The sequence below is a fragment of the Mesoplodon densirostris genome, chromosome 6 (assembly GCF_025265405.1).
Source record: "Mesoplodon densirostris isolate mMesDen1 chromosome 6, mMesDen1 primary haplotype, whole genome shotgun sequence".
NCBI lineage: Eukaryota > Metazoa > Chordata > Mammalia > Artiodactyla > Ziphiidae > Mesoplodon > Mesoplodon densirostris.
Window position 1 is genome coordinate 45292802 of NC_082666.1, and position 15219 is coordinate 45308020.

Here is a 15219-nt window from a genome sequence, read left to right on the forward strand (position 1 = left end):
GGTGGATTCAAGGGAGAATGAAAGAAGAGCAGTTGGTTATAGCAAGTGTAATCAATTCAAGGAGGTTTGTTCCACAGAGGTGCAGAAAAACAAGCATACAGCTGTAAGAGGAAGTGGGACGCAGAGACGGGTTTTTTTGAAGGTGAGAGACGTAAAGTATTTGATGTTGACACAAATTATGCACTTGAGGAGTGAAAAACTGATGATGCAGGAGAGCAAAGGGAGAATGCTGGAGCCCTGTGGTGGTTACAGGTGAGGGGATGAGAGCAAATGTCCAAGTCCAGGAGATGGCCTTGGAAAAAGCACAGAAATTTTGCTGGTGGTTAATAGAGAGAAGGAAGCATTAATGAGGTAAGACTTTGAATATTAGAAGAAATATTGTTCCCACATGTACGAGAGTGTGGGCAAAGACTCAAAAGGGTAAGTGAGGAGCTGGGAAGGGACCATAGCTGGGGGTGGATGGAGGGGTATGAAGAACCAAAGCTGAAAGCCACAGATGGAGATGAATTCTGGAAGTTACCAGGGAAAATTACTATTACAGCGTATGCAGTGGGTGTCCAAGGTGGTTGAGTTGCTGATCATGTGTGTGAAGAAGGTGCTCTTGGAAGACAGGCAGCAAGAAAGATTGCAGAGAGGTTCTAGATGCAGGCAGCCTTGGGCATGAGGCTAGAGGCACAGTGCAGGTGTGGCATCCTAGTGTCCATCCAGAGACTGGGGATGTCTGAGGGTAGGAAGCAGAAAGACAAAGAGGCTGCCCTGAGTGGACGGAAGGGACCTCTGTTTTGGACACCTCATTTCTCTCAGAAGGTGGCACGTCTGCATTTCCACCTTCTGACCTACCACAGAGGAGCCAAAAGCTGAAATAAGGGCAGGAAGTGCTGTAGCTTCCTCGTGGTGTGGTATGGCAGACTGTGGGATGCCCCTGCCTCACTGATTCCTAAGGAAATCCAGGATGGCTCCACATACCATCAACCCAGGAGGTGGGGCAGGACTCTTCCTCTGATAGGACCCAGCACTTAGCACAATGTGTCCTGTTAGCAGAATGCAGAAAAGCCAGGATGCGGAGAAGCATGACTGTGTCCCTCCTCTGAAGGGTGATCCTGTGCCTAACAGATGGGAGTTCAGGCCCTGCTGTGGCCCCCCAAGGTGAGGAGGCACAAGGCCCAGGCCTGCTGAGCCACACCCTCCACTGTTTTCCCAAAGCATCCCCAAAGATCATAGGAGGTCTTGTGGCAGGCACATCCTCCATGCCCGGTGGGAGCTGGGCAGAGAGCCACAGAGCAAGGAGAGGAGAGGGAGGCCCGGAATGAAGGGAGTTGACTCAGAAGGGTCACAGCAGCGTCACGTCACGTGGGAAGCTGAGGTTAATGTGCACACATCCTGGCTTAGGTGGAGCGGGTCCTTCCCTTGTATCCTACCTGCCATGTGCCAGCATTGGCTGACGCTGCTGACCAAGTTTTGCAACAAAGGGCTAGGGGCAGAGAGATGAGCTGGAACCAAGACCTTCAGGATTCTCAGTTCTCAGCAAAATCAAGAGCTGAGAGAAGACAGGGTCAGAGCCTATGATTCATGCAGGATGTTGTAGAGGGATGAAGCCTTGCTCATCCCATCCTATAACCCTAGCCCCGGCCCCACCTTCCAGCTCCCCCTCAGCTCAAGAAGTAAAATCAGAATGAAAGCTCTCACGGCAGGGCACAAAATCAGGTATTCACTACTCCAGAATTGCTGCTAGATGCTAGGGATATAGCAATGCTTGCTTGGGAACTTTGGAGCTCGCCTCTGCCCTCTGAGATACCATGCTGTCGTGGCAAATGGCTCTGACCTTCTGGAGCCCTTCTCCTGGGCTCTGCAGAGAGCATTTCAGAATTCTACAGAGAGCACTTCAGGCAACCGAGTTCCTGCTGTGCGGGAGAATGGCTTCTCCACAAAATCACTTCTCTTGTTAAACACCAAGTCCCAGCAAATAGGGACCGGGGCTGCTTTGTTATTGTACCTCCTCACTGCAGCCCACGCAGGGAGGGCAACGACCACAGGATGCGCACAGGAGCAAACCCCAAGGCGATGCTGCTTCCTGCACCTGCGAGAGGGGCGGAGCCTCTGCTCCTCACCATTCATCCAAAGCCTGCTGCTCCACCTGCTCCTGACACAGGCCTGGGCTGTCACAGAATGAAGGACAAGAGTGGTTCCTGTGTCTACGGCAGGGACAGGAAATAAGGGAGGACAGCCGTGAGTGTGGGTGGGGAGATGAGGAATGAGTAAGGTGCTGGGGGACGCAGAGGACCAGATGCCTAACGGGGCTTGTGGAGGACTGTCCATTCCCATGCGCACAGACAGTGAGGCCAGGAACCTGAATACTTGATCTGGATGAGAGCATGGGGAGGAAAGAGGGGGCCTGAAGGACATCTCTGTTTCCAGTAGGAGGGGTGCATGCTGCCAAATGCCCCCCCCTTTCCCGCCTTGTCCCACTCCTCCACTGTAACTTCTCTGGGTCCACAGCCGGGCAAAGAGCATATTGGGGGGCTTTCCAGAGTGTATCATTCCCAAGCTCAAGCCCCACACAGAGGCCTCAGGGGCAGGGCCCTGGGCAGGCAGCCGGACACATGGGAATCCAGAGAGTGGGAAGGGAAAGGAAGCCAATCTCTTGCAGTAAATAGTGCTGGCAGCTGGGGCGCATCAGGGGAGAGGGTCAGGGGAAAGTGAGAGGCCAGAGCAGAGTCTCACACACAGTCAAGGACACATGCGTACAGACACCTAGCCACACAGACACATACACAGGAGGACATAAAGTCAACAATGCCACTCAGAAGCTAACTCAGAGTGCCCAGAGACATGTTCAGGAAACACACCTACATAGACTCATGAATACCCTGAGTCAGACATGCCCCAGCAGACTCTGGCACCACACACATGCAGACAGACACAGCCCATCTTGCAGGCCCACAAACACAAATGCATTCCCAATCCATCCTTCCCAGCCTTTCTCCCCGATAAAACTTCTAGGCCACCTCAGGCCAGGCCTGTTTATCCACCTCTAAACTCTGGTTTGTCATTTCTGTCCCATTGCCTGTCCTTTAATAAGGACAGTCTTGCATCCACGCGCACACCCCTGGTCTCAACAACTTGGCTGTGTGCTTTTAAAGGAACATAAAGGTCAGCAAGTGAGTCCCCTGCCCTCTTCAGCAGCCCCGTCCTTCACCTACACTCCCATCCCTACCCCCGGGAGCATCCCCAGTTTACTGCAGGCTCCAGACCCTCAGTCTCTCTGATGCAGCAGAAACAGAATCTAAAGGAAGAGTAAACCAGACAGACCTACTCTGTCAAATTCCCCCTCAGGAAACTGTGAAGAACCAGCTCCTGACTCCTCAGGAAGGAGCCCTTGATACAGGGCATGACCACATGGGTCGCTCTACCTCAAACTTCAACTGCAGTCCATGCCTTTCAACCCAAACCCTAACCTCAACTCCAACCGCATTCACAAACAACTCTAAAACCAGTCCTTCAAGTGAGACCCTCAGAATAACTGTACCTCATAAAGGTAATGCTGGTGGGTATTACCCAAAAAATGTCTACATGGCCAGTTAAGTTCAGGATAGAAAACTGTGATGTTCCCTCTCCCCAGGAGCTAGATGCCTACTTCCCTCTAGTCAATCGCAGCTTCAGGGATCATATAGCCATTTATAACTCTCAAGTGCAGAAGACCAGAAAATGTCCAAAACCTCTCATTTAAACCAGATCAATATCACACAATATGCATAAGGTTAAGTCCCTCTCCAGACTATCTTAGAAGCTTAAAACTGACCCCCAACACAAAATTTATCTCCTTGACCCACTTTGATCCCAATTTTAAACTCAAACAGTACCCTACTCCAACCCTAACACAATCCTAATCTAAGATGCACTAGCTCTTTTTTTTTTTTTAAAGATCGAGTTAGCTTTATTGAACAGTTCATGAATTGGGCAGCATCCCATTTAGCAAGTAGAGGGGAGCTTTAAAAGGCTATAGAAGGGCTTCCCTGGTGGCGCAGTGGTTGGGAGTCCGCCTGCCGATGCAGGGGACACGGGTTCGTGCCCCTGTCCCGGAAGATCCCACATGCCGCGGAGCGGCTGGGCCCGCGAGCCATGGCCGCGGAGCCTGTGTGTCCGGAGCCTGTGCTCCGCAACGGGAGAGGCCACAGCAGTGAGAGGCCCGCGTACAGCAAAAAAAAAAAAAAAAAAAAAAAGGCTATAGAAAAAGAGAGGTTTTCAAGAGTATGACAAGGAAGTCAAAAACAAAAAAAGATTATTTCAGGGTTAGGTAATCTATCTATAGGGGATGAAGGAGATCTATGTGCCAGGTTACCTCATCTTCCTTTGGGAGATGGAAAGGATTACCTCACTGGTGCGGACCAGAAATTTCCACACTGATCAGTTTGGATTACATTCTTGGAGAAGGTTGTAACTTCAATAAGGTCAGGCATTAAGTCTTCCTTTTAGCACAAGTGACTCCATTTTGGGCCTGTCATTTCTTTTTTAACAGGGAAATGGTGCCAGATCAACTCAGATAAGACACCCCTACTCCACCCACACTTCAGAGTGCTGGAGAAGAAAGCAGACTTTTATAGAACCTTTCAATTCTCACCATGTAGATAAGCAGATTCTCCAGCTACTATAGGTGAGATCTACAAGATGCACTAGCTCTTATCAACAGGAACCATAAACGCAATTCCAAATCCTACTTTAACGTCACCGTGATTCCAGCCCTATGCTTACCACTACCTACCTCCAATCCGTAACCACTATGTCAGTGCTGTTCCAAGCAAGGCCCTAAGTCTAACCCTGTCCCTAGGTAGCCACACATTGAGTAACATGTGCAACTACACTGGGCACACAAATATCACACGCTTATGAAGGTAATGGGTCATCTGCAGTCCAGGAAAACAGTAGCTTCCTCAGGAACAGCTGCACAGTCATCAGCGCAGCTTGTCCCTGGCGGGCTCAGTGCTCAACTGGGAACCCAGGAGCACCAAGACACCCAGGCCCTTTGACCCTTGTTACACATACAAGTGTACAGGGGCCCAGCTCACCCCAAGCCCTGTTCTAGCCCAGCTTCTGAGCTGAAATTCCTGCCATACCCCTCCCCGGCTCCTGCCTGCCAAGCTGGGAGCATCTGTTGCCCTGAAAGCCCCACCAGCCAGGAACAAATGGGCCTGGGGCCTGGAGCTGAAGGGAATGTGGCCTCTTCCCAACGTGGGCAATTCCAGACTCCTGCAACACCCGCACCTAGGACCTCTACCCCAGAGCCTGGCCCAGGTGCCCGTCCTAAAGAGGTAGTGGGTCTGCCGATACTGGGGGTGAGTAGGGGTGGATTAGCACACCTCCTCTCCCCGGCTCCAGGGTCTCAATCTGGCATTAGGGTGTGTTCACTCTGCGCTCATCAGCAGAGGTAAAGCTGAAGGGAGCCACGTGCACCTCCCTCACCTCTCACCCTCGGCACCAGGACCTCCGCTGTAGCATTCCTCTGTCCCTCGGCCCCCGCAGAGACTGTCAAACACTACCTAGGCTCTCTCGAGAGTTCACACCAAGCCAAAGCCTTCACCCAACAGACTGGAACACTTAGGTGGATACTCACAGGTCAGATGTGTAGCCATCGAGTCTCTGCGTCCCCTTCCTTACCGTCTACATCCAGGCTGGCCTGAGGACCAAGAGAGGGGCTTGGTTCAGGGCTGCAAGTTCCAAGATACGCAAGTGAGGTGCTTGAGAAATTAACAAAATCAGTTTCTAGAAAAACAAGTGATAAGGACTGTCAAGATCTGTGCAGGGTGTGAGATTTTACTCTATTTGTAAGTTAACTAGCTATCCTATTACTGTTCCATAAATGCTGGCAGAAGACACAAGACTCCTGGATCAGATATAAAGGATTTTATTACTCATAGCACAGCCATAGCAAGAGCTTTAGCATGGTTTTTTGCGTCAGTTTCCCATGTCTACCAAGTGCCATGGGGGTGGCACAGGATCTATGATAGATGCCTGCACATACAGTGGGCTGTGTTACAAGAGAGGAACATCTGTAAGGTAGTAAGGCATATGTGTGCAGCACTGAGGTCTGTGATTCACAGCTTATTTTATAGTAAGAAACAAGCCTGATCTTTGTCCAGGGGGAAATGTTGCCTTATCTGTCAAGGTTGAATGTTGCAAATACAATCCTGAGAAATGGCATGGAAAACAAGCAGGGCCTTGTATTCTTGGCATACCCAGTAAGAAAAACATTCAGGAATACTAAAGGTCCATGATGGTTTGCCTCTCTCAACAGTGATTAGCAATGGGTAAAAACAAATCGTTCGTGAAAAAAAAAAAAAAAAGGCTTTCCCTGTGCTGGAAGAAGTCCCAGGAGAGACACTCTGGTTAAAAAAGAAGTCAATTAACAAAGACCCTACAAATTATGCTTATTCATTACTTCTTTAGCTGATAGCTGGAACTAGGGATTTATCTGTCCTTATCAAGGAAGAAAAGAGAGAAGACGTTATCATAGGGACAACATGAATGTTGAAAAATTTGTGGTAACTTGAGAAGGGTTTGGAAAAAACTTCAAAGGTCAGGGGCAGGTGGTGGTAAATAGCAGTGAAACAAGGAAGTAGAATAGGCCCATGTGGCTGAATGAAATGGAAGAAATGAGAGCAGATAACAACCTAAACCTTTCCTTGTTTGCAGAGGCAGTCTCTAAGGTGGCTTCCCCTCATGATTCCCACCTCCTGGTATTCATGCTTTGTGTAATCCCATCCTCGCGAGTGTGGATGGACATGTGATTTGATTCTAATCAACAGCACACAGCAAAGGTGATGGGATGTCATACATATGATTATATTACATTACATAAGACTGTCTTCTAGCATACTCTAGAGACTACTTTCTGGCTTGATGAAGTGGCCACGTTGGGAAACCCCACGTGGCAAAGAACTGCAGGTGGCCTCTAGGAACTGTGGTGGCCTTTATTTCTTTTTTATTTATTTATTTTTTTTGCGGTACGCGGGCCTCTCACTGTTGTGGCCCCTCCCATTGCGGAGCACAGGCTCCGGACGCACAGCCTCAGCGGCCATGGCTCACAGGCCTAGCCGCTCTGCGGCATGTGGGATCCTCCCAGACCAGGGCACGAACCCGTGTCCCCTGCATCGGCAGGCGGATTCTCAACCACTGCGCCACCAGGGAAGCCCTGTGGTGGCCTTTAGATGTTGAGAGTGGCCTCCAGCTGACAGCCAGCAAGAAACTAGGGCTATCAGTCCCACAACTGCAGAGAAATGAATTCTGCCAACAACCGGAGTGAGCTTGGAAGACTCTTCCCCAGTCAAGCCTCCAGATGAGAACACAGCCCAGCTAACACCTTGACTACAGACTTGTAAGACCATAAGCAGAGGACCAAGCTGGACAACTGACCCACAGAGACTATGAGATAATAAATTGTGGGTTGTTTTAAACCACATTTGTGGTAATTTGTTACACAGTAATAGAAAACTAATACACTGCTGTAACCATGAGAGTACGAAAAGCATCTGTAAGGCAGTAAGGCATATATGGGCAGCATGGAATTTGCGTGTATGCAAGGCACACCCTAATTCCACAGTATGAGCTAGGGAAGAAATAGGGAAGGAGAAGGCATCTAGGGAACTCCTCTCCCTCAGCTCATTCTATAAAGACATGTAGCTATGGAGAGCCTGAAGCCCTCCTAATAGGCTGTAACCATCTCATCCTGCATATTAAATGTAAATTATCCTTTTGTGCCTTCATTTGATTCTTGATATGGGACAGGCAGACATTTGTAAAAGGCTCAAAAATGTAACTAACAGTGATCTTTAGAACATGGGGAGGGGTAAACCCCAGGCAGTAATAAAGTGAAAGAAACCTTTGAAAAGGGAAGTAGGGATTTCTCTGATCCCAGGAGAAAGCTACTAAATTTTGGAATTTAGTTAGTTTCCATAACACATCACATTTCTTTTGGATATTTACCCAAGAGTAGAACTGCTAGGTTAGATGGAAGTTCTTTTTAACATTTTGAGGAACCATGAAACATTTTCCACAGCAGCTGCACCACTTTACATCTCTGCCAGCAATGCAGCAGAATTCTAATTTTTCCACATCCTCGCAAACATGTTATTTTCCTTTTTTTTTTCTTTTTGAGAATAGCCTGCTTTGGACGCGAAGTAATATCTCATTGCGGTTTCCATTTGCATTTCCCTAATGACTAATGATGTTGAGCATCTTTTCATGTGCTGGTTGGCCATTTGTATATCTTGTTTGAAGAAATGTCTATACATGTCCTTTCCCCATTTTTGAATTGGGCTGGATTTTTTGCTGTTGTTGAGTTGTAGGAGTTCTTTTTTTAATTGGATATTAATCCCTTATCAGCCATATAAGTTGCAAATATTTCCTCCCATTCCATGGGTTGTCTTCTCACTATCAAATGATAGTGCCCTTTGAAACGCAAAAGATTTAAATTTTGATGAAGTCCAATTTATCTATTTTCTTCTTTTGTTGTCTGTGCTTTTGATGTCATACTTAAGAAACCATTCCCAAATCCAAGGTCACGGAGATTTTCAACTGCTTTCTTCTAAGAGTTTTATAGTTCTAGCTCTTAAATTTAGGCAAACATATACTCTTGCTTCTGTCTCTAATATTTCTTCCCAAATAAAACCTGAAAAACAGATTTCATGATTCCAACCTTTATGACCTTTTTCAAGTTGCTTAATCTAAGTCTCAGTTTAATTATCCCTCAAGGGATAATTTCACGTTATTTTAAGAGTTATACGATTAAACATAGCTAGTATAGTGCCTAGCACACTGGTGCTCAATAATCCTATGTATCCTTTCTTTTTTCCTTCAAAGTACTTTCTTTATAGGACCTGCCAGAGTCAGTTATTCTACCTGATTTTACTGTTTGCTTCCTGAGAGTCAAGCCCAGAGCCTCAAATCTCCTTTCTTTGCTTCAGAGGTCTCTCTGGTCCTCTCCTCTCTTACACCTTGTTCTCTTACATAAGTTCCTGCCTCCACTAAAATCCAGCTTGAAGCCAACTGGGCTACCACGAAGAATACACATTCTAACGGGGTTCGGGGAGGAATGGACAAAGGCGCAGTCCCACAGGGCCCCTGCCTCTCGACCACGTTGGAGGGAGGGATCACAACTTAAGGCACACTGAACCCTCAAGGAGGTCAAGGTCAAAGACCTTTGGGCTTAAGGGATGTTACTCCTGAACCTCTCCTTCCAGTTAGAGATTCCTTCCAGGCAGTTCTTTGGAACAGTCTCAGGTCCTCCTGTATACAGAGGTCCTCTGTGGGGTCCATCCCCATGGTGCAGGCTCCCGAGGCCCCCCATGTTCCCAAATGCTCTTCCACTGAGACAACACCAGAGACCACCCTTGCCGTACCGTACGTACACAGCTGGTCTCTCTGGGGCTGCTGTCCTGCACACAGGGACTCCCCGTGGCAGCAAATGCAGAGAGAGCCCTGAGAGTCTCCATTCGCACGTGCGTCTTCCATGGGGGCGGCTCCGCACACCGTTTCCGGGACGCTCCCAAGGGGTAGAGGCAGGGACACTCGTGGTTCATATACACAGGGACCCCCTCGGGGGCGGCTCCCATACAACACCTCAGAGTCCGCTGCCCGCAGACCCGCCCCTCACGGTGCCTGCCAGGTCCCCGCCGACCCCGACCCCGCTTACCGGGACAGCCAGGATGCGGGACGCTGGTCCGGGGCTGGCTGACTCTGGCCTACCCGGGTTACACCAGTTACCCGAGCGCTGGGAGCAGGCGGCGCGGGCGGAGCAGGACGGTAAGATGGCGTCAGCCCGCGCGTCCAGAGCACACCCACGCTCCGCGCCCCACGCAGGTATGGCGCGTACTCACGCGCGAGAAAACATCCGCGGGCCTGGAGATGTGCGCCCCGCCCTGCCCCGCCCTCCTGCTCCTCCAAGCTCCTCTCTCGCGCTTCACTCGGCGACAGCAAGCGGGATGAGGCGCCAAAGGACGGCTGAGGAGCGGCGGCCCGCCCCGAAGAGCTGTGGGTCCGGGTGCCAGTGGGCGCTCCCCACCAGCGCCGCGGCAGGGTTAGTGCCCGCCCAGAGGAGGCGACCCGGGAGGGGGCTCCTCGGGGGCTGCGGCACCTCCCAGTACCGCCCGCGCCGGGGCGAAGCGTCCGGCCGCCCGCTCCTGCCTGGGGAGGTGAGAATGACTCACCCAGCGGCCTCAGCTGAAGCCAGCCTCTCCTCCCGAGGCCAGCTGCCCACTCAGGCCTCCGGCCCCACGACCCTGGCATCAGGGCATAGACTTTAGCAGTACCGCACAGCGGAGGGTCCAAATGAGCCTCACAAAGTGCTTGGCTGGCCCAACTCTTTCAGTGCGCCGCTTTCTGAGATGATTGGTCTTCTGTCTCCACCAGCAAAGCTATACTCTGATGTGGCCCACATTTTGCTGCAGCACCCTTATCCTTCAGACTATCCAGTTAGCCGTTCGGAGGGCTGTAATGTGCATTTATACCGAACTAGGTACTTTGAAGAAAGTGGGGGTAACAAAAAAAGTTAAAAGTCAAGGGGGCTTCCCTGGTGGCACAGTGGTTGGGAGTCCGCCTGCCGATGCAGGGGACACGAGTTCGTGCCCCGGTCCGGGAGGATCCCACATGCCGTGAAGCGGCTGGGCCCGTGAGCCATGGCCTCTGAGCCTGCGCGTCCGGAGCCTGTGCTCCGCAACGGGAGAGGCCACAACAGTGAAAGGCCCGCGCACCATAAAAAAAAAAAAAAAAAAAAAAAAAAAAAAAAAAAAAGTCATGAAGCCCCCCAACAACTAATTATAAAGCAATAACTAAAGAAATACAAACGATATGCTGAGGCTCTTTTTATTTAAATTATTTTTTAATTTTTTAAATATTTTATTTATATTTTAATATACCCCATGTTTCCAGATGAATTCAATTTCTATGTCACAAGTACAATTCACTTCATCGTGTGGGGAATACAAAGAGGAACTCATTTTGTCCTTACCACCGTGAAACTTACCAGTAGGGAAGACAGTATAAGGTAAGTACAGTGCTATATATTGCTCTCACTTTTAAATGAAATGCCAGACACTAAACAGTGTACATATTAAGTAATTTAAACTTCACAACATCACCATGAAGTACCATACTTTCATTGTTTACATTATACAGATGTAGAAGGTGAGGCACAGAGAGATTAAACAACCTGTCCAAGGTCACCTAGCTAATAAGTGGAATCTGGGTATTCTGACTCCAGAGCCCATACTCCTAACCGTTGGTTTTACTGTACAGCCTCCAGGACCATGTTTACAATATGCAGGATCCCAAGTGAATGTTTTTGCAAGGACCCTGATTATGTAAACAATTTGATTAAAATATGTATTTTGAAATTCATGACCCCATGTGAAGTATAATGTTTTATTAATGAAGATTTGGGGTAATGGGTAAAGAAGTGGGACTTACATATTTGCTTGCTGTCATATCAGTGCACATAAAATTCTTGGTACTAAGAACCTTCTCTTTTTGTCTTTATTTCAGATGCATCATTCCTAGCTAATTTCACATCTCACACAAGAGAAAAAGGTAATGATGGTATTATTACTCACAAGGTCATGACTTTAGAACCTTTTTGTTTTGAAACAATATAGGTCTTCTTGCCTCTCTAGTTTCCTAATACCATTTATTTAATGCTAGTTACATCATTACTTATGCCACCATATCATCCATCTTGCCACCTGTGAATACAGGCTTCTAAAGACTCTTTCATTGGTTGCTACAGTGTTTCATTAATGATGAGCACAAATGCAAATCTTACCCAGAGTATATAGTCAAGTTTGAATGGTAATTTGTTTTCTAGATTGTTAAATTTACCCTTTGGAATTTTATAATGTAAATGTAGAACAATGTACCTCCAACCATGTCTTTTCTTGAATTCTTTAGGCCATAAGCACAACATTCCTAGAATAATCTTTTAGTGTTGACTGAACCCATAGCTTACTCACACTGCTACCAGCAGGGAGAATAGGTGAGAGGCCATTGGCTGATCAAGAAGAGTAATCCCATGGCACAGGATTATCCATCTGTCTTCCAGCATGACATAAGAGCAACCAGGGAACAACCCTTCGTGATAAACACACTCAAAAAACTAGGAGTAAAAGGGAATTTCCCCAGCCTGATAAAGGGCATCTACGAAAAAACCACCACTAACATCACTTAATGGTAAAAGACTGAATACTTTCCCCCCTAAGATCTTGAAAAAGAAAAGAATGTTCATTCTCACTACTTATATTCACATTGTACTGGAGGTTCTGGCCAGGTCTATTAGGCAAGAAAAAGAAATAAAAGGCATCCAGATTGGAAAGGAAAAAGTAAAACTATATCTATTCACAGAACACATGATCTTATACATAGAAAAGTCGTAAGAAATGCACTTAAAACTACCAGAATTAATAAATGAGTTCAGCAAGGTTGCAGATTACAAGCTCATTATACAAAAATCAGTTGTATTTTTATATACTTGCAATGAATAACCTGAAAATGAAATATTTTAAAACTTCCATTCTTAATAGCATCCGGAAGAATGATACTTAGGAATAAATTTACAAAAGGAGTGTGAAATGTACACTCTGAAAACTGAAAAATTATTGAAAGAAATTAAAGAAGATCTAAGTAAGGATTTTTTTATGAATCACTTCACTATATACCAAAACTAACAGCACTGTAAATCAACTATACTTCTATTTTTTAAAAAAGAAATTTAAGGAAAAAAAAGACTTAAAAAAAAATCTCAGGGGCTTCCCTGGTGGCGCAGTGGTTGAGAGTCCACCTGCCAATGCAGGGGACACGGGTTCGTGCCCCAGTCCAGGAAGATCCTACATGCCGCGGAGCGGCTGGGCCCGTGAGCCATGGCTGCTGAGCCTGTGCATCCGGAGCCTGTGCTCCACAACGGGAGAGGCCACGACAGTGAGAGGCCTGCGTACCACAAAAAAAAAAAAAAAAAAACTCAGGTTCATGGATTGGAAGACAACATTATCAAGATGGCAATACTCCCTAGATTGAGCTACAGATTCAACACAACACCTACCAGAATCTCAGCTGACTTCTTTGTAAAAATTGACAAGCTGATTCCAAAACACACATGGAACTTCAAGGGACCTTGAATAACCAAAACAATTCTAAAAAAGAATAAAGTAGGAGGACTCACATTTCCCAATTTCAAAACTTATTACAGGGCTTCCCTGGTGGCGCAGGGGTTTAAGAATCCGCCTGCCAAGGCAGGGGACACGGGTTCGAGCCCTGGGCCGGGAAGATCCCACATGCCGCGGAGCATCGAAGCCCGTGAGCCATAACTACTGAGCCCACGTACCACAACTACTGAAGCCCGTGCGCCTAGAGCCCATGCTCCGCAACAAGAGAAGCCACCGCAATGAGAAGCCCGTGCACCGCAACAAAGAGTAGCCCCTGCTCGCCGCAACCAGAGGAAAGCCCGTGCGCAGCAACAAAGACCCAACACAGCCAAAAATAAAATAAATTTAAAAAAAAACTTATTACAAAGCAACAGTAATTAAGTCAGTGTGTTACTGGCACAAGGAGAGACATACACATCAATGAAATAGAATTAAGAGTCCAGGGATAAACTATCTATGGCCAACTGATTTTTGACAAGAGTGCCAAGACCATTCAATGAGGAAGAACAGTCTCTTCAATAAATGGTGCTGGGACAACTGGATATCTACATACAAAAGAATGAAATTGAACCCTTACCTTACACCATATACAAAAATTAACTCAGTGGACAAAGACCTAAACATAGGAGCTAAAACTATAAAACTCCTAGAAGAATATATAGGGGAAAATCTTCATGACATTGACTTGGCAATGACTTCTTAGATATGATACCAGAGGGGCAGACAATAAAAGAAAGATAAATTGGATTTCACCAAAATTTAAAACTTCCGTGCATCAAAGGACACTACCAATATTGTGAAAATACAGGACTTCCCTGGTGGTCCAGCGGTTAAGACTCTGCGCTCCCAATGCAGGGGGCCCAGGCTCCATCCCTAGTTGGGGAACTAAGATCCCACATACTGCAACTAAGCCCACCAACTAAGCCCGTGCACCCCAATGAAGACCCAGCACAGCCAAAAATAAATAAAATTTTTTAAAAAGATTGTGAAATGGAATGGGAGAAAACTATTTGCAAATCATGTATCCGATAAGGGACTTGCATCTAGAATATTTAAAGAACTCTTACAACTTAATAACAAAAAGACAACCAAATTCTAAAATGGGCAAAGGATCTGAATAGATGTTTCTTCAAAGATATACAAATAGCCAATAAGTACATAAAAAGAGGCTCAACATCATTAGACATCAGAGAAATGCAAATCAAAACCACAGTGAGCTACCACTTCATAGAATGGCTCAAACCAAAAAGTCAGATAACAACAAGTGTTGACAAGGATTTGGAAAAATGGGACTCATACACTGCTGATGATAATGTAGAATGGTACAGCCACTTTGGAAAACAGTCTGGCACTTCCTCAAATAATTAAACATAGAGTTACCATATGACCCAGCAATTCTACTCTTAGGTATATTCCCAAGAGAAATGAAAACATGTCCACACAGAAACTTGTACACAAATATTTATAGCAGCATTATTCATAATAGCCAAAAGGCAGAAACAACCCACATGTTCATCAGATGAATGGGTAAGCAAAGTGTGGCGTATCCATACAATGGAATATTTTTCAATCATAAAAAAGAATGAAGTACTGATGCATGCTATGATGCACCTTGAAAACATAATGCTAAGTGAAAGAAGCCAATCACAAAAGATTACATACCATATGATTCCATTTATATGAAAGTACAGAATAGGGAAATCTATAGAGACAGAAAGTAGATTAGTGTTTGGTTAGGGCAGGGGTGGGGAGGACATAGCTAAAAGGTATGAAGTTTCTTTCTGAGGTGATGAAAATGCTCTAAAACTGTAGTGATGGTTAAACATATCTGTGAATATACAAAAAGCATTGAACTGTATTCTTTAAATAGGTGAATTTGGTATGTGTGGTATGATATGTGAATTATGTCTCAGTAAATCTGTTTTTTTTTAATTGCATGTGTTCTGGAGTAGAAAGATCTATGTTCATATCCCAAAACTGTAATTAGTAGTTATCTTTCCTTGGCGTTAGCTTCGTAATACCTCTGAGTCTCAGTCTC

The 15219-nt window shown here is 46.5% G+C and overlaps 1 protein-coding gene across 1 annotated transcript in view; it reads left to right on the forward strand.

Moving 5' to 3' along the window:
- Positions 1-10376: 10376 nt before the first annotated feature.
- LOC132491625 (protein SPATA31F1-like) overlaps positions 10377-15219 on the forward strand; it is a 31641-nt gene continuing 26798 nt past the window's right edge. The window contains 2 exon segments of the mRNA XM_060100477.1: positions 10377-10527; positions 10921-11035. Coding sequence (XP_059956460.1) covers positions 10377-10527; positions 10921-11035 — 266 coding nt within the window.